We start from the raw sequence: 20,702 nt of genomic DNA, 5'->3' as shown, positions 1-20,702 counted from the left end.
GGCCACACATGGAGTACTGCGTGCAGTTTTAGTCTCCGTACTGAAGGAAGGATATACTTGCATTGGAGGCTGTTCAGAGAAGGTTCCCTAGGTTGATTCCGGAGATGAGGGTAGGACTTATGAAGATAGGTTGAGTAGGTTGGGTCGATACTCATTGGAGTTCAGAAGATTGAGAGGTGATCTTATCGAAACATATAAGATAATGAGGGGGCTTGACGAGGTGGATGCAGAGAGTATATTTCCACTCATAGGGGAAACTAAGACTAGGGGGCATAGTCTCAGAATAAGAGGCCGCCCATTTAAAACTGAGATGAGGAGGAATTTCTTCTCTCAGAGGGTTGTAAATCTGTGGAATTCTCTGCCCCAGAGAGCTGTGGAGGCTGGGTCATTTGAATATATTTAAGGCGGAGATAGACAGATTTTTGAGTGATAAGGGAATAAAGGGTTATGGGGAGTGGGAAGGGAAGTGGAACTGAGTCCATGATCGGATCAACCATGATCTTATTAAATGGCAGAGCAGGCTCGAGGGGTCAAATGGTCTGCTTCTGCTCCTATTTCTTATGTTCCTGTGTTAATTCATTGAATCTGGCGGCGCCCCCCCATTTCTGCCAATTTTGCAGCACAAACCCCTCTCTTGCAATTCCAACTAAAAATGCTGTTGTTTAAATGGCTGCTAACCTAGAGCGATCACTATATTGAAGAGATTGAGGAGCTTGCATGAAATACACATCAGCCCAACCAAGAATATTGGGGTTAATGGCCAGTTGAGCTTAGTGGTAATTTCTGTTTTGTATATCCACAGCAATTTCCAACTCATAATACTGCCAATTGAAAGATTTAAAGCCTGTATTAAATACCATAACATCAGTTGGCTTAAAATGAGTCAATAATTTGTGTCAGTCCTGGCAGCTTTATATACTGTAATTACTAGGTAATTTTAACTATGAATATAGATTCTCGAGTATCATGCAATGACACCCTAGCATTTGGTAGCCATTAATTAAGTTTCATTAAAGGTCAGGCTTGCATTTAAAATCTCAACAAGTATTATTACTTTGTTCATTTAAAGGATCAATTTTTTACACTACTAAATACAATTTTTATCATAATTTCGAAAAGCCTTATTATTGTCAATGTAAATTAGAAATAGGTTTAAAGGACCCGTGTATTTATGAGAAAGTATTTGACAAACCATCATTTTGTCATGGAACTTAACCTTTTTCACATTGTGTGTTTGAAAATAAACAAAACAAAATGTCCTGAGCCCTTTTTTCAAAATGTTAGTTCCCCTTTAATCAACAATATTACCAACAAAAACAAATGTTGTTTCCATATTATCATGGACTGAAGGTTTAGCCTATTGACTCTTGGTTTGAACAAACATTTTGGTACCTGTACACGTATCTAAAATATTTGGTATAAGTAATGAGTATTTCCAGCATTTTTTGTTTTGATTTCAGATTTTCAGCATCCGCAGTGTTTTGCTTTTGTCTAAAATATTTAGGCTGTGCTTAGAAAGCTTTCCAAAATAAAGTGAAACTCCGGGTCAGGTAATACAATATTCAGATCCAAAGTTACCTGAATTGGGCCATTTTTGGTCTGTTTCAAAACACACAAAATTGTTTGAGACCAGAGCAGATTATGTTACTTTTAGGTAAAGGAAAATGGTAGTGGATACATAAGCAGACGTCATGACAAAATCTTCCTCTGCACTTGGAAGTCACTTTAGCCGAGATATTGGAGGGCTGTCAGTCCCATGAAACTGTAGCCCAGTGAAAAACAATACTTTCAGGAAAGGAAGAAAGGAGTAAACATTGGGAAAATGGAAAAAAATAAATCTGCTGTGTGGAGAATATTGGTCACAAATCTATACTCTGCCACTCCATAGCGGATACTGCTTGAGTACTGAATGTATCATTACTATTAAATAATTCTGTCATTTTTTGTTTTTAACTTTAAAATACGAGAAAATAAATAGTCAATTTAACATCAAGATTGTGGTAGCTTTATGTTTTGGATGTGCCCTCAAGGACGTGGGTTGAGAATGTCCAAACTCTCTTCAGGCAATAGAAGAAATGTTCGTCTCATTTGAACTGCATTTGAACCATGAAGAAAAAAGGACAGAATGCTCACCCACTGTATCATTAGCATCCCCTACTTTTTAAAATTGATTTCAATTTTTTTAGTTACATGACCTGTTATGTTTTCATTTTATTTGGCCATAAAGCAACAAGGAGGAGGTGGTGTTGAAGCAGTACTATATGGATTTCTCCACAGCACCACAGCTAGATCTGTTCCATTCTTTGACAATTTGATACATGTACACTTTGAGGCCGGAATTTTACCAGCCCTGCGAGTGCAGGTTTGGAGGCCGGCCCTCTGTCAAAATGATTGACAGCGGGGCGGAATCCTGCTCTGAACCCACCTCCGAGTCAGTTTCCAAAGTGTTGGGTCTGGCTGTGGTTCACAGACCCGGCACCATCGGTGGGCCAGCCAACTAACATCATTAAGAGATAGTTTAGAGGTATTTGAAAAGAATTTTATCAGGTACTTACCATTTTTCCAAGTTTTTCAACAGCTTCCCGTCGCTCAGGCTTCACGTCCGGTAAGTGTGTTGGGTTCTCAATGACTCTCCTTTGCTTTGAATAGTTGACAGCTGCAGAAGTGGTATAAAAGCTACCATTTCACAGCTGTTTCCAATCTCCGAGGCTGAAGCCTTCAGGATTTGGACTTTTGAGCTGTATGCAGTTTGAGAGAGTCTGTAGTGAACTCTCCATCCACTGTCTCCTCCTTGGACCAACCTCTCTCACCATTGACAGATCGCTTCTGTCATCTCAACTTCAGCTGCCTAGATCTATTCCAGCAGCATCGGTGACCTTGAGAAAATCTCACCTCAGAATCCCACCACGATCAGCCCCAACACCAATATCACTAAACAGACCAGCATCACCACCAACAACACCAAACTTCTCCGCAATCACCTGATGCTGCACAGGACACAGGGCATCAGCATCCGGCCACATTGCTGCCAGGAATGGTCTCACCATGGCCACATTTACTTCACTTGACACTGTACATCCTGGCTGCCACATGAAGCGCCAGGTTGGTACCACCCACACCAGCACCATAAGGCATCAATGACATGACCAAGCCATTCCTTTCACTCACCATCATTGCGGGGAGTACCCTTATGTCTGACCATTCACTATAACTCACTGATGCCACTTCCAAAGGTTCAGACAAATCTGTCCAAGAATGCAAAGTGTTCAAAATAAAGATTTCAATGTTTGACAACACATTAGCATAAACTCTAGCAGACCTAAGTGCCTATCCTTGTGTGTTGTTAGTTGGTATGACTAGATGAGGGCGAGTGTGATGGGTGGCTAGTGAGATGGGGATGTGATAATATAGATAGAGAGGGGTGGGTGGCGGTGCAAAGTAAGTTGTTGTAAGTAAGGATGTGCAGGAGTAGGGTAAGGAAGCAGAGTGATGGGGATGTGATGAGTGGCACAGCAAGATGAGGTTGAGTGTGGCTTTGCAGTAAAGTTTTATGATCTAGTGAGATCATTGAAAGGTTTGCGCCACTGCAGCCAGTTCCTCCCGATGACATCCCTGCTTGTGGCCTCCTGTGCAATGTGCAACTAGGCTGCGTTGGTGTCCTGGGCAGGTCTCTTACGCCCATTGTGTGCTGTGACTCCCTCCATAAGCATCTGGAGGGAGTTATGGGAGAGCCTGGGTGCAGCCTTTGTGCAGTGCAGTGCAGTGCTTGTCAGCACCTCAATGATGCAGAACACAGACAAAACAACTGTCAAAATCAATGTGGACATGGTCCCTTAAGGAAACTGGCTGATGATGCGTCATTAAATGACATCATCAGACCCGCTTCCTTCAATTGGCCAGGAATCTCGCAGGGTGGGCTTAACAAGCCCCATCAAGGGAAGATTCTTCACACAGTGCGGGCTGAAGACAGGAGCAGGGTCGTCACCCGCCACCGACCCCAGCCACGGTTGGCGAGATCGCAGCTTGACTGTGGGAAAGGTGACTTATATCAGTGTTTCCTGCTGTTGGAGTGAGTCACTAGCAAATAACTTGGCCAATATTGACAAAAGCCTTCACAATGTAACTGATAACTTAGAATGCCAGGTGGTCTACAGTTTCCTCTTCTCTTCTTAGGCAGTCCACCGGAGTCGAGGATGACTTGCTTCCACACTAAAATGAGTTCTAAGGTGACTGATGAGACCAATGCGGGATCTACAGTCTCTGTCACAGGTGGGGCAGGTGGTGGTTGAAGGTATGGGTGGATGGGGTACTTTGTTTGTTGTAGGCACCTTCCGCTGTTTGTACTTGGCTTCCGCGTGCTCCCGGCGAAGAGACTCTAAGTGTCCGGCGCCTTCTCGGATGCTTCTCCTCCACTTTGAGCGGTCTTGGGCCAGGGATTCCCAAGAGTCGGTGGTGATGTTACATTTTTTCAAGGAGGTTTCGAGGGTGTCCCTGAAGCATTTTCCCTGTCCTCCTGGGACTCGCTTGCCATGGCAGAGCTTGGATTAGAGCTCTTGTTCGGGAGGCTAGTATTGGGCATGCAGACAATGCAAAAGTATCAACTCACAGCTAAAAGATTTTGAGGGAATGACCTTAGGTGCCACACTAGTGGTCTGGTTTAATAAGGCTAGAAATTATTGTTGGCAATATTAGTGGCCAAATGCTCAACAGATTAACTAGGCACTGAAATAGTAGGCAAAGGAATGCCATCTGAATGTCTTAAATGTGTGTTTGCAATTATCACCAATATTCATTTTTAGGTAATAACCATTATTGCATTCCATAATTTTACAGTTCAATTTAAACAGTCAATTTTACTTTTGAAATAAGCATCGTTTAGAACTATAAATGTATTGAAATTTCTGTATTTCCTTACCTTAATGTTTGTTTTTCTTAACTACCTTCTGGACCAGAACACGTTATTATGAAACTAACATTAGGTATGTCCTTTAATATTGAGATATTATTTGGATGGTTCATATATATGCTTAACATATATTTACTTTCTTGACTGCTGAATATCATAAAAGTTGTTTTGCTTTGTTATAACTTAAATATTAAAGCATTATTTTTTACATATATACTTAAGTATTAATTGTTCTCCTTGTAGTATTTTACTACAATCATAATTGCCCCTTTCTAGAAGGTCTCTGGACGCCTGAAAGCAGCGGCCAGGGGTCGGTGCGGAATGGCCACCGAGTCTCCGCGGAGGGGCCATCATTTTGAAAATTGCCCTTCCTCACGTTTGGAGAGTGTCCAGGACCACTCCACCCATTTTCCTGTCGCAGCGTGCACGCGCCAATCCCTTACTGACTGGCGGGGACCCTTCGCGAAATTGCCCCTTTCCCGGAATTGCCCTGTGGGAGCGGCCCCGCCGCCGCTCGATTCCCATAGTTGGGCGGCATGGCCGCCCTTAAAGGGGACGTCACTGTCAGCAACGTCATCTTATTTTTTTGGGTGGCCGACTGCCAGGTCGGGCCGACAATAATGGCCGCGGGTTCGGCAGCCTGGCACCCCCTCTTGGGCCGTTTGCCACTAAAGTGGTTACAGAGTTCTCAGCGGCCCTCCTCTTTAACTGAAGGGGAAGATGTCATCAGCGCGGCACTGATGACTGACAGCGCCGGCGACTCCGCCCGCCTCCACTTCCGCCCCTCTCCAGAAATTCCCCGAAGTGCTGAATTTTGACGGTTAGGCTGTCCCATGCATTGAGGTGGCCAGAACACATCAAAAACGGTAGATGCGCCTCGTTTCAGGTGGTGGGCAATTTCGGCCCTAAAATGTTTTGATTTTTAAAAATTGGACGTATTTGTGATCTACATATATTAATAGCAAAATTGAAACCCAGAATTAAAATATCATGCCATAAAGAAGTTCCATTTTATTGTTGTGTCTTGATTTGCTACAGGTCAGATTCTGGCGATGGTTGCCTGCCTACTATTTGTCGAGAAGAACCAAAAGCAGAAGACTGGTTTGAGGATGAGCATTATTCAGGAGATCAGGAATATTTCAGTGGGGAGGAGTATTATGAAGAGGATAGCATGCAGTCAGTGGATAAGTAAGATACTTGAATAGTAACTATATCCATTTTGTAAATTAACTAAGGGAAAAGGAAAGCTTCCTTTTTATGGAAGGCAATGATAGTCTCACCACAAAATCAAAATCAAGCAAAGTGCATCCAGACACAAAGTCAAAATGTTAACTGTTCTTTAGGAATAAAAGGTTATTAGTGTTTGTGGTATCGTACATTGGAGCTATAGGGGTAGAAATTGGTATGGGTTGCACCCGTTTTTCCGGTGCAAAACGGGCAGTGGGACAGCCTGAACCCAATCTGCACAGGCGTTGTTCTCATTGCTAAATTTGTGGGGACCATTTTTAGCCTTTAATACAGGTGTTAAGCCTATTAAATGTGTTCATGAGGTCACTAATGCCCATTGAAGGACCTCTCTACAAAACAAATTCCCGATGAATGAGACAGGCGTCGAAACTGCGAGAAAGCATAGGTTATGGTTTGAGTATTTCTGTTATTTCTGATACTGTCCCTATTTCACTGTGTAAAATGTGTTGTTGTATTCTTTTTCTTCCACTCCCATATATAACAAAGACAAATACATAGTGACTATCAGAATCAAATTCAAAGTAATGACCTAGATTTTGAAAGGCCAAAGGGTTATCATCATCCCTGTGGTTACTATGAAGATGAGGAGGCTTACAATTACATCGAAACCCGGCGTTCACCTCGGCGACGATTGCTTCCACCAACACCTATAGGTGAATAGCTTCTCAGACTAATTCATGAATATTTTGATGTATGTTTAGGTCATTTTTGTGTTTACATTTGCACTTTCCATTTATTGATTGCAATTTAACAAAAATACAGAAAAAGACTATTTAAAGTTTTCAAAATAAAAGTCTCTTTCATAGGAGCTTTTTGTGCTTTTTAATTGACATTCGACTATTGTTGTAAACATTATAAATTTATGTTAATATTCATTATAAATAAATGAAAGTTGCCTGGAACTTTCAGAAAAAGACAAGTTTTGTCATGCTCTGATTAATAGAACTAGATGAACCCAATTGTCTACTAAAGAATAATAATTTCTTCTTGCATGTGCAAGGCAACCAATAGTTAATATATATTAGAGGCCATTTTCTTTTTTCACATATGATGAATAGCTTCAAACCAGTAAGATAGCTTTTCTCTCATACATGTTGTTTAAAATATATATTTGAAATGTTTCCTAAAATTGTATTTTTGTTGGGAATTCTATCTAGATTAGGTTTTAGATTTAAGTTATCTAAATAATTATTGTCACCCTTTTTATAAATGAAAATCTGCATGTTGCACAAATAAAGCCACCACTGCTGGGTCTGACACTAAATGTGTTTGGTGCTTGCACCTAATTTGGAGAACAAAATATATTGTGCAGCAAAGGAAGGCCTGCTTTCAACCGACTTATTCTCACAATTCCAAGTAGCAATGTTAGTAGGGGAACGAGAAAAGTCTAGCATTGTTTTGTGCATGTCCCAATGTATGAACATGATTTACCTCCATACAAACAGCATTTATGGAGTTGTGTGTAGGGTCTAATACGGAACCAGCTTGCGTTTATATAAGATTCTGAGGGGGATTGACTGGGTAGATGCTGAGAAGTTGTTTCCCCTGGCTGGAGAGTCGAGAACTAGGGGGCATAGTCTCAGGGTAAGGGGTCGGCTATTTAAGACTGAGATGAGGAGGAATTTCTTCACTCAGAAGGTTGTAAATCTTTGGAATTCTCTATCCTAAAGGCTGTGGATGCTGAATCCTTGAGTATAATCAAGGCTGAGATAGATAGATTTTTGGACTCTAGGGGATTCAAGAGATATGGGGATTGGGCAGGAAAGTGGAGTTGAAGTCAAAGATCGGCCATGATCTTATTAAATAGCGGAGCAGGCTCGAGGGGCCATATGGCCTACTCCTGCTCCTATTTCTTATGTTCTTATGCCATGATTCTCATGTTGCAGTCATAGTGGTTTACAATGTGAACACCGAACAAGAAGTGACAAAATTGGAGGATGGGGGCGGGGGTGGAATGAAGACATGGTACTAGAGATTTTTAAGAAGGCTTTTAAAAGTAGGAAGAGAGCTAAACTCGTTTCAGAAAATAATTCCTGGCAATAGGGTGTCGTGACAGAAAGACAAGCCTCCGATAATGGAATGTAAAATGTGGTGCATGAGCAGTAATCCAGAACTGTGCATAGAAACATAGATTGTAGGGCTGGAATGTATGCTGGAGAAGATTTGAGAGAAAGGGTGGTGTGAGGTCTTGGATGGAATTGAAAATGAGGACAAGGATCTTGAAGTCAAGTTGCTGGGGTATAAGGGGCCAGTGGCAATTGGCAAGGATAAAAATAATAGGTGTGTAGTACTTTGTGGAGTAGAGGACACAGGCCAGAGAGTTCTAGATGAGCTGAAGTTTTTGAAGGGTGAGATAGGGGTAGGAGATGGGATGGCTCATGAGGCAAGCATTTGAAAAATCAATCCCCAAGATGTAGATGATGATAAATATCAGCAGGTTGAGTGGAGATGTAAGTGGCCCATGTTCTATAGGTTTACGAAGGCAGCCTAGGCAACAGAATAGCTGTGAGGTAAAACTCTCAGCTCAGAGTCAAGTAGAACACTGAGGTTTTGCACTATGTTCAGCTGTGCAGACAGCTACAGAGGTTGATGGAGTCAGAGCCAGAGGTACAAAGTTGCTGATAAGAGGCAGAGAGGATGGCTTCAGTTTGCAGACATTGAGTTGTAGTAAATTCCAACTCATCTAGAACTTAATACTACCAAATAGATCTAAAAGAAATCATATTTGAACTTGTATCTGGATGAAAATATGTAAACCTAATGGGGCCAAAATTGCCCCTCTCCTTAAAGCTTGTTACCACCGCTAATCGGCGGCCATGCTGCGGAGTGGAATGGCCGCTGCTAGCCCAATTGCCATCCTGAATTTTCCCAGTGGTGCCCCGACCTCTTTCCCCCCCCCCCGCCACTCCACCATTCCGCTGCTGCCGATCCATTGTAAACATGTCATCACCGTGGCACCATTGATCTTACCCCCCCCCCCCCCACCACCGCAACAGCGACATTTCCCTCTAAAAAATCTTTGGCCCGCCCGGCAATACCAGAACCTGTTTTTTTCTCGGTGGTCCATGGAGGCTGTGACCTTCTGCAATGGCGGTGCAGCTTCCCTTAAAGGGGAGGATGCACTGCCACCATGTTTTTTTGTCGGCCGATTGCCATGTCAGCCTGACAGTTATGCCCCCGGGTTCAGCTGGGCCGCCAACAGGCAGCCGAGCACCCCCTCTTGGCCCAGCCGAAACCTTCCCTGATGGCCCGAAGTTTTTAAATTGTGGAGGCTCTCCCCTTTAAGTGAAGGGGAGAACCATGGTGACGCGGTGCTGTGATGACGTCATTGCGCCAGTAAATATGCACCGTGCCCAACTTCCGCCCCTCAGGTGCTGCCACCGTCTCGTATCTGTCCCTCGTGTTTTCACCGCCCCCATTAAGAGCGACTTCTGGATCCAAGGGAAAAAAAACAACAAAGAACCAAATGTCGCTCAAGAGGTGCTCTGAACCACAGCTGCGGTGTAAAAACCATTGAAATGGTGGGGGGGGTAGGCGCCCCGTTTCGGGCGGGGGGCAATTTCTACCCCATAAAATCTTTGTTTATTTGTAACATTTATTCAAGTTTTAACAAATTTGTTTTGACAGCAAATCGACGGCCGTCCTTCAATTTTGAGTGTCTACGCAGGCAAAGTAGTCAGGATGATATCTCCCTATCTCCTATATTCCAGCAGCGTACTGCTCTGCCACTACATTTAATGCAACACCAGGTAAATATCCCAACTCCAGCACATCTGTTGATATTTCATCTGATGTGAAAATGATCGTAACTGCATATAGTACTTCACCAAAGAGAATCCTTCAGATGATGAAGCATGATAATAAAAGCAATTGTAAAATTTATGTAAAACACTAAATTACTTCTAGAAATGTTACTATGAAGTTCCCTCAGTGAGTTACGGTGGTGAGCAGCTGAGCCACACAGTCTAACAACGTCCCAGGTTCAAATCCTTGTTCCTGATGAGTTAGCCGATCACAGGTCGAGGTGATATGCTTAACACTAATGGCTTTAGCACTTCTGGACTGGGAAAAGGAATATTGGTCAGGGTTCCTGCTCCAGATCACTGTCTAATCAGCTGTTGTTAAAAGTGTGTGTGTGTATTTCAGATGAGGGCAGCAGCAGGATTGCTTGTGGTCAAATAAGCTGCTTACATTCACTATCTACACTCATACATCAAGACTGGCCATTTGGGTGAGATACTAGAGGGAAATGATGCCAGCAAGGAACCAATGTTGATGCCATTTATCAATCTGTTGGTAAAGGAGCTATAAGAAACACTGCTCCCTAAGCCTCATGTAGATAAAACTGATTATATTGCTTTAATTCCCTAGTTTATAATAATAAATACATATGTTTTATGGCAACCAATACATCTTAATACAATTATTCAGTACAATAATACAAAGTAATCATTAGATAGGAAAGTAATTTGTGCTTTCTAAAGCTTTTGTGCAGCATTTCTTTAAGAAACACCTTCCTTCCCCATAGTACTTATCTTCTATCATAACGTTAATTTTACAAGAGCAATTGTATATTATATACAACATATAATTATTACAATCATTTTATTAACAATTTTGCTCACAGATACATGAATAGAGAATAAATCTGCTTAGAACTCATCTTCATCCAGTAGTTAACTCATTGTGCATGAACTTGGAGCACATTATAAACTGGGGAATCAAAGCAAAATAATCAGTTTTAAATACCAAACAGCTAACTGCTGCCTATCGCTCTACGTAAGGCTTTGGGAGCAGTGTTTCTTACAGCTCCCTTACCAATTGAGAACATAAATAAAATGGATTCTTTATAAAAATGCATTTTCTGTAGCTGCTCACCAGCCTTTCATCTTGAAACCTTGAACTCACATTTATACTCATGAACAGCTTCACTCAATACTTAAAAAGAATCTATTCATATACATCAGAAGTGTGAGTGTCAAAAAATGGGAGAGAATGATGACTGTAAAATGGGTTGCTGATTCACTATTGCCCATTTTGCTCTACCACTCAAGACAAATTTAATCCTGGGGATCTGCAGGGAAAGTCAGTGGGAAGGTGTAGGAAGAATCGTGGATTTGGTCTGTGGACCTTGTTACTATTTTCATACTGACAGGTATTCAGCCATTAGGAACACCACTGGAATGAGGCCTACCTAGAATAAATGTCAATCTAGAACTAATTGCTTCAGTAATTTACAGTGACAGTCAGTGCTTGAAGTTTCTCTTTGACACTATAATCAATGTATTACAAAAGGGGGTGGGAAGACAACCTACATAACTCAAATTCTGGGTTTTTTTTGTGAGCAATTATGGAAAGTTATGGATTCAGCAGTTATATTTGTACCATTCATTTCTCCCTGTATGAATAAACAGGTTATGGCTGTGGCAGGATTGGACTCTTACAAAAGTAGAAGGCTCTCACCAGCACGGTCAACGCGTTCGTGGGCAACCCCTCCAGCTACACCACCCAGCAAAGAGCGATCCCCATACTACACTCCTCTGATCCGTGTGGATCGTGTTGAATCCAGGGAAACTATGAACGGTAGCCTTCCATCAATGAACAGGAGTTCTTGGTATACCGATGATGGTGACATTCCTTACAAAACCTATACCCCAACAAATCTAGCCGTTCCTAATAACTTTCTACGACGCTACTATGAAAAACGAGGAAGTGCTGACAGTCTAGTAGAAGCTGTAAGTATTGAACCTTTTGGTGTGATAAGATATGTAATGAAAAGCTTCAACAATGACAAAAAATAATCTATATTTGAAGTTGTACAAGATACCGTTTGTGACCATTTTTCATTTTTTCACCATTCCTCTCTAACCCATGTACCGGACATCATCATTGAGAACGTGGAGTCGTTAGCACTGAGGACTTCTCTGTGACCTCCACCAATAAAATGTGGTTGATCAGCAATATGGGAAGATTAAATGAGATCAGATGGAAAATTTTTATTTTTGCCTCCCGACAGAACCTATTGCTGTGATTATTGCTTCATTCAGCAACCTGGCTTGGACCTGCTGACATTCACCTAGCTGAGATGTAAAGACAGGTGACCAGAGAGGGAATTCCAGAATTTAGGGCCAAGGCAGCTGAAAGCACGGCCGCCAACAGTGGAGCGATTAAAATTGAGGATGCTTAGGAGGCCAGAATTGGAGGAGCGCACAGATCTCAAAGGCTTGTAGAATGTAGAAGGCTACAGCGATACGGGGGAGCGAGACCATGGAGAGATTTGAAAAGGAGGATTTTAAAACTGAGGTATTGTCAGAGCGGATTCAGTGTAGGTCAGTAAGCACAGGGTGATGGGTGAACAAGACTTGGTGCGAGTTAAGATACGGGTAGCAGAGTTTTGGATGAGCACAAGTTTATGAAGGGTGGATGATGGGAGACTGGCCATTGGAGAGCATTGGAATAGTCAAGTCCAGAGATAACAAAGGATGAGGGTTTCAGCAGCAGATGAGCTGAGGCAGGGTCCGAGTCCGGCGATGTTCCAGAGGTGGAACTAGGCAGTCTTGGTGATGGAGCGCATATGTGGTTGGAAGTTCATCTCGGGGTCAAACACAACACCAAGGTTGCAAACAGTCTGGCTGAGACAAGGAAGCTTAATGCCAGATTAAGATAGCTCTGTAGTTTGAGCTTGTGAGCTTCTTAGTAGAGGTTAAATGTTCAGCTGTTTAAATTAATAAATTAATTGATGTGCATGGTTACAGCTTGAAATAAGAGAAACTGCTGCTGACTGACAGCATATTTTGAATTCCAGTTTTGTCTTGGTATTACAATAACACCCTTAGAATCATAGAAACATTATGACACAGGAGGCCATTTGGCCCATCGTGGCCATGCCGGTCAAAAAAGAGCTACCCAGCCCAATCCCAACTTCCAGCACTAGGTCCGTAGCCCTGTAGATTACGGCTCTTTAAGTGTACATCCAAGTACTTTTTAAAATGTGAAGCAGGTTTCTACCTCTATCACCCTTTCAGGCAGTGAGTTCCAGAATCCCACCACCCTCTGGGTGAAGAAATGTTTCCTCATCTCCCCTCTAATCCTCCTACCAACTTCTTTAAATAGCTCTAGCTATTTCAATCCCCCCTTCAGTAGCCAGATAATTATAATGACCAGCAGTGCTTGAAGAGCTAGTGAAGCCAGATAACCCACATCTTGATCTTCGTGCACTTCTAGCACATTATCCATTGTGTGGGAAGAACAACACTAACTTAGGTTAATTACCTGGCATCACATGATTGCCCAAGTTCAGCTCACCACACCATGTACAGTCCCTGAACAGCAGCAGTCCTGCCAGCTCTGCACAGGGATCACGTTATCAGCCTCATTGGGGATGAAATTCAACATTGGTGGGGACGCAATGCAGGCGGTAGCAGATCAGCCACCCATTATACACCCGACCTATTTTCCTTTCCATTGAAGTCATTGGCTGCTGGGGTCAAGGCCATGGCACCCATCCTAAATCCCACCTTGCCTGTATAATCTACAGATTTACAACCCTCAGAAAATAAATTCCTCCCCATCTCAGTTTTAAATGGGCGGCCCCTTATTCTGAAACTATGCCCCCTAGTTTTAGTTTCCCCCATGAGTGGAAATATTCTCTCCGCATCCACCTTGTCGAGCCCCCTCATTATCTTATATGTTTCGATAAAATCACCTCTCATTCTTCTGAACTACAATGAGTATAGGCCCAACCTATCTTCATAAGTCAACCCCCTCATCTCCGGAATCAACCTAGTGAACCTTCTTTGAACTGCCTCCAATGCAAGTATATCCTTCCTTAAATACGGAGACCAAAACTAGGTGTGGCCTCACCAATACCCTGTACAGTTGTAGCAAGACCTCTCTGCTTTTATACTCTATCCCCCTTGCAATAAAGGCCAACATTCCATTTGTCTTCCTGATTACTTGCTGTACCTGCATACTAACTTTTTGTGTTTCATGCACAAGGACCCCCAGGTCTCTCTATACTGCAGCACTTTGCAATTTTTCTCCATTTAAATTATAATTTGCTTTTTTACTTTTTCTGCCAAAGTGGAAACCCCACATTTTCCCACATTATACTCCATCTGCCAAATTTTTGCCCACTCACTTAGCCTGACTATAGCCCTTTGCAGATTTCTTGTGTCCTCCTCACAATTTGCTCTCCCACATATCTTTGTATCATCAGCAAACTTGGCTACATTCCACTTAGTCCCTTCATCCAAGTCATTAATATAGATTGTAAATAGTTGAGCCCCTAGCACTGATCTCTGCGGCACCCTACTAGTCACTGTTTGCCAACTGGAAAATGAATCATTTATCCCGACTCTCTGTTTTCTGTTCGTTAGCCAATCCTCTATCCATGCTAATATATCACCCCCAACCCCGTGAACTTTTATCTTGCACAGTAACCTTTTATGTGGCACCTTATTGAATGCCTTCAGGAAATCCAAATACACCACATCCACTGGTTCCCCCTTATCCACCCTGCTCGTTACATCCTCAAAGAACTCTAGCAAATTTGTCAAACATGATTTCCCTTTCATAAAACCTTGATGACTCTGCTTGCCTATTATGCTTTTCCAAATGTCCTGCTAGAGCTTCGTTAATAATGGTTTCCGGCATTTTCCCAACGACAGATGTTAGACTAACTGGTCTATAGTTTCCTGCTTTCTGTCGGCCTCCTTTTTTAAATAGGGGCGTTACATTTGTGGTTTTCCAATCCACTGGGAACACCCCATAATGCAGGGAATTTTGGTAGATTGCAAGCCATCAGGTCTATGGTGCACCTCAGCTGCTGCTAAGGCAGCCTGTTTCAGCTGCCTTACTGGCACCATGGTGGATAGAGGTTGAGAAGGTGATGAAGAAGCAGACTTGCCAACATTCTAAGAGGATAACACCTGTAGCACCATTGCCGTTCCCATGGGGCTGGCATCAGCACTTCCACTGATCTGATCAAACTGTAGAAGATGAGTGACTCCTGGTAAGCCTCATCTATTCAATCCACCACTCAGTCCAAGGTGAAGCCTACATGGAAGCCGTTTGAGCTTCCACCAAAGTTGCAAAGGCTGGTGACGCTGACTCGGGGGGGCCTGGCTGCAGCATCCCTGGAGGTGCAAACTCTCCAACGTAGACTCCAGAATGGTGATGTCCAGCGAGGTGAAACCACACAGACTAGATACGGACTCCTCCATACATTTAGCCATGGCCTTCCAATACCTGGCATAATTGCTTGTGTGAGGAAAGCATTTGCCCCATATATCCTCATCTCTGTTCTGCGCAGCAGATAGGTAAGGACCACACCCTCGGGTGTGCTCTCTTCTGGGCTCTCTCTGCCACCAATACCTGCTGCTGTTCATTCCATGTGCAAATCCCTCTAGCTCACTAACCCACAGGGAGTGCCATTGTCTGTGCTAGTGCTGCGGCCAGATTGAGTGCGTGACAAGGAATCGTCATCCTCTGAGATGTCTTCTCTAAGAGGCACTGAGAGTCTGGACATTAGCAGGTGACAGTCTTCCAAATGCAACTTGAAGTTTGATGAATATATATGCTGAAGTAAATGAAGGGTTACAAGTAATATGTAGACACCATGCTCAGATAAGCCACCAGCCTTGCCTTCCTCAATGCTTATAGCTTCACCCAGATCACTGATCTGCAGGGCCTCCTGCTCCATTTGGGTGAGGGCTATGATGTCAGCTAGGATATGAGAAGGGAATGCTGTTGGTGTGAAGACAGCGAAGAGGTGTTTGAAAGATGAAAGAGTGTGCCGTGCTATATGCTGAAGGATGTACTGGAGGGAAGAGAATTTGTTGAGTGCCGGGGAAGGGGTTGAAAGGAGTGTTTGCAGGTGTTGAGAGAGAAAAATAAATGTAATCGGCCTTGCTGCTCTTGTGAGGTCATTGACCCACTTTCTACTTTGAACCCAGGTCTTTAGGGTAATGCTGCTGACATTGACTCTCTCAGCCACCTCTGTCCAGCCCTGTTGCTTATTCAACCTGGGTATATTCCTGCAGGTGCTGGGTAACAGTACCTCGCTCCTTGCCCTGACTTTCTCCACCAGGACCTCGAGACATAAAAAACCTAGGGGCAGCCTTGCAACTCATTACTGCCCACAGAATTGTCTCTACAGTGTTGCCACAAAATCTGAAAGCAGAGAATGCATTCTTGCTTTAAGAGGTGCATTCCTACTTTAAATAGGCCTCGGGCTGGAAACTGCAGAGAAAATGGGCGGGCTGCCCATTACCTGACTCGATTGGGTAGGCAACTGGCAACATCAAGGAGGTTTGCCAAACTCCCTCCTGATTCCTGCCCAGTTAAAATCAGTTGTAATTTCAGACACGATTCCAAGATCATAATTAAAAAGGCAACAAAAATAGCAGAAAACACCTTTCTGTATCTCACTCATTACTTAAAGCTTGATACGACTCAAAGTTCAGAATAGCAGAAATACACACAAAACAATACACATCAAGAAAATCTCAAGGCAATGGAGCGCACACAGTATGATGTGTAAGGTGTGAAACAGATGAAAGTGCTTACTGGGACAGTGATTACCCAGTTGGGTTGCAGAATCTTTCCATAGTTTAAGAAGAAGGATAAATGAATAAATAAAATACAGTAGTTTCCTCATCGTCTACAATACTTTGGGCTGTTCAGGAATTACCACCTGGTGTTCAGACTATTAAAAACAATTCTAACAATTTGCTTTGTTTTTGAGATGGTTTATTTTTAATGGAAGATGGATAATATAATTTAATATTTAAATCACCAGTGCAAGCATAAAACAATAGTAACAAAATGCACCTAGGGACAGTGTTGAGTAGAGATATAGCTCCTAAAATATTTAGGATTTAGTTACAATTCAGTAGAATATACTTTGTCTAATAAAATCCACAGATCTGAAGGTTGGGACCATGAAATGGAAAATTATGAAGTTTTGTCCAAAATTCCTCACATTTCAAACTCATAGTTTCAGCTACACTTTCAAGGCAAGTTGTAGGCACTTTTTGCTTACTATCTATAGTAAAATATAAGATCCACACACCATCTGGATGCTGGATTAACATAGTTTGGGAGTGGGGTGCCTGCTCTGGGTCAGGAAATGTTCCTGCAAAAAGTACCAATTATTTTAATTCACTTTTGAGTTTCCAGATACTTCCAATTTGTATAATTGAGTGCTATTAAGCTGCACTAGAATACAAGTAATTTACTCAGCTAAATGCTTCTTTTGATGCAATTTTCTATAAAACAGAAAAAAATTAGATGTGTAGTTCACTAGTTCAATAATTACATTATTTTTCTTCTATTTAAAAGGTCCTAATATCAGAAGGTCTAGGACAATATGCAAAAGATCCAAAATTTGTTTCAGTTACTAAACATGAACTTGCAGATGCCTGTGATATGACTATTGATGAAATGGAAAGTGCAGCAAGCAACTTATTAAATGGCAATCTTCAGAATGGAACTACTGGAGATATGCTCTCTGTTAAAAACAGGCGTGACTATGAGCTACAAGATTATGGTCCTGGATACAGTGATGATGAACCAGACACTGATATATATGAAGAGGACCTAGGTGATGAAATGATATGCATCACTACTTTATAGCATTTACTGTGGAAGACTCGTTTATACAAAAATGAAGGAAGTGCCTCACAGTCAAGGAATTCTTATGGCACTAGCTAGATCAAGTGACCAATAGAACTTCTTCCAAGTGATGTCACAGCCTTACTGGCAACGGTCCTAACTGATGCCGATCTGATCACATAACCTCCATTTTGTCCTCCAGTACAGCAGTGCGATCTGATCAGAATGTGGTCATTCTAAAGAAATATACCCGACTATGAACCAATCAAAATCTAACTAGCACACTAAGATTTACTGAGGACCAGGGAGAAAAATGTAAGATGAAGTAAAGCCACATTTTTACCATCCAAGGCTATGGAGTTTTTCTCAATCAGAACGTCATCCAACATGCAGTGTTGAAGGAAGCAGTGTATTATTTCTATGATGATGCATTCAGTTAAAGGGAAATATAAAGGGTATTAATATAAAGGTGATGACAATCAAATATGACAGATGTCATTACCTCAGAGATGCACTTGGACTTTTGGCTGAGAGCAAGTGTTGGCATGTCAAAAGATTCAAAACTATAAAACATATCTTTTCTCTGTCAATTTTTTCATGCAAATATGAACCATTCTTAACAGCTTTTTAAAATCCTGCAGTAAATCTGAAAAAATAAATTGGGGAGGGGGCAATTAGCTTTTTTCTGAAATATTTTATTGTGAGTTTACATAGGATATATCATTTTTGTCTTACTGCGTCATCTGCTGCTGTGGAGAAAGCCTAATTTTCTGGCTATTAGGAAAATTATAGGCAACATACATTGGAACCAGTAATGGCATTCATGTTACTTTCAACAACGTTAATTTAATGCTTAAAAACTAATTTTCTTCAATTGCAAAGTAGAGAAATTGTATATGGTTGTAATATACAGATAACAAATTTGTATTTGTAAAGAGATGTTCTATATTTTGTAATCCTGGTACTGTAACTGATAAGCAGCAATATTTATGGTTCCAAATTACTGTCACTTATTCTATAGATTACTGTTATTTTTTAATAGAGGTACAAATTCATAAGTAAATGTACTGATAGAGCTGCCTTTTCTTTGTGTATGATGCAAGTTTAACTTTAGAGTTTTGTGCTAAGGCTGGAGCCAAAGGATAAAACTTTGGCAAGCAATTTTTAAAGTAAAATATAAACCTAACTTTACACAGGATATGCAAAGATGATTTACTTGCACTCTTACTTGGAATGACAAATATTTAAAAATATTTTACTCTTTGATACATTCTCCATCCTTCTTTCTAAATCACTTGTAGTAATTGAAAGTTTTCATTGCGTGACCCATTTACTGAAAGGTACTTTGCTATTCTGAAGCAAAATCATTTGAGATAAATTTCAACTTGAATCATCCAAGCGGCTCCTTTCAGTTCTTTTTTTTTTAATCTGGGTGGTTTCAGTAACACAATCTCTGATTTTTGCATATCTTGTTTAATACTATTGCTCATGGCAGAATTAACTTATAGTCAGGATGTACAATTCTGTCATTCACTGAGATTTAGCTGTATCTTTTTGTAATTATTAGCATTCCCAACATATTGCTGAGGGCTATAAATGCATGCATCCCAAGGTAAGGTTCCTTTAGTGACAGTCCTTCGAATGAGGTGTTATCAGCACATGCGTCAGTATGTTGAGTTTTTAGTTTAAACCAAACATGTCCATTTACACATTTTATTTCCACTGCACAAAACACGTCACAAAGCAGGTCTTTCTGAATTATCTGAAGGCGCTGTTTTTTTGCTATGTACATTTTCAGAATTTTTAATATATATTTTAAATGATGGCCTGTTTCAGTTGCAGGTACTTCACTAGTAGCAGCCACTAGAATCTTTTAAATTGTATGCATTTTTAAACACTTCTGTATATTCTACTAGTAACAAGAACTAAAGCAAGATATTTTACCTCAGTCAGGGATACATAGGGTTTTAAATTGTTTTTATTCCATACCAAGGGTATTCTTGATCTTCAGCACATTGGTATAGCAATCTATGATTGCACAACTCTTTCCTTGTGTGCAACCTTCATGACTACTTTTGTATGAAGTAAGCCTTTTGTGTAGTATGGTATTTGTATATTCAGTTTATACGGTTGTACTATTTTGTGATTGTACGTATGGTACAGTAAGGTCTGTATATGTATTTTCCATACCACCATACCAGTGTGCTGGAAATGTATATACACAACAGTGTATATTTCTGTAACATGAGAATATATTGGCATTGAAACCCAAGTAAAATTAAGTTAATTTCTCACTAGACAAGGCTGAACTGTTATTACTGTGAAAATTATAGATGGCTCTGGGTCTGTCTGTACTTGCCCTTTAATCCCATAAAATTTAACTCTTGCTGTACTTCCACAGTAGATACTATAAACTGACCAACAAAAATACAAAAGTGAACGTTTCATAACTGGATTACAGTTCTTGTAAGATTTGTTCATGTACATTCTTAACTATCCTGTACAGTCAATTGTTGTTCTGACGTACCTGCCACATCTGATATTCTTTAGGGTGTCTGTTGTTGCCTAATTCAAGTTACAGCGTGTACAACCCAAACATATTTGTCCTAATGAACAAAAAAATGCATGGGTACCTTATCCTGTACAAAATAAAGTCAATTAAAAAGCCTCCCAGAAAATTACTATGTGCTACGTAGCACTATTACTTCAAATTTTGGAGAACATTACTTGTATGTTAAGCATGCACAAAAACAATGAAAAGTAATGCAGTCGTGAATAGATACTTTTAAAAATGAACTGTTTGGTTTAATTTAATGTGGTTGAAGTTTTTTGTGGGGCCAGGAGGACCACTCCTGCTTTTTCTACACACACAAAAATAAAAACTGAACATTACTAGGCGTTTTGGTTTGATCAGTTCCTAGCGGTCCCGTTG

At 41.3% G+C, this 20,702-nt stretch overlaps 1 protein-coding gene across 1 annotated transcript in view; it reads left to right on the top strand.

The window, feature by feature from the left end:
• Positions 1-19,108, top strand: part of cacna1db (calcium channel, voltage-dependent, L type, alpha 1D subunit, b) — a 760,213-nt gene extending 741,105 nt beyond the window's left edge. The window contains exons 42-46 of the mRNA XM_070894765.1: positions 5,945-6,094; positions 6,641-6,807; positions 9,782-9,903; positions 11,569-11,889; positions 17,498-19,108. Coding sequence (XP_070750866.1) covers positions 5,945-6,094; positions 6,641-6,807; positions 9,782-9,903; positions 11,569-11,889; positions 17,498-17,791 — 1,054 coding nt within the window. The 3' untranslated portion in view covers positions 17,792-19,108. The remainder of the gene's footprint in view (positions 1-5,944; positions 6,095-6,640; positions 6,808-9,781; positions 9,904-11,568; positions 11,890-17,497) is intronic.
• The last annotated feature ends 1,594 nt before the right edge of the window (positions 19,109-20,702 follow it).

This window comes from Pristiophorus japonicus, chromosome 12 (assembly GCF_044704955.1).
Source record: "Pristiophorus japonicus isolate sPriJap1 chromosome 12, sPriJap1.hap1, whole genome shotgun sequence".
In the NCBI taxonomy this organism is placed as follows: domain Eukaryota; kingdom Metazoa; phylum Chordata; class Chondrichthyes; family Pristiophoridae; genus Pristiophorus; species Pristiophorus japonicus.
This window is presented reverse-complemented; position numbering and strand designations above follow the sequence as displayed.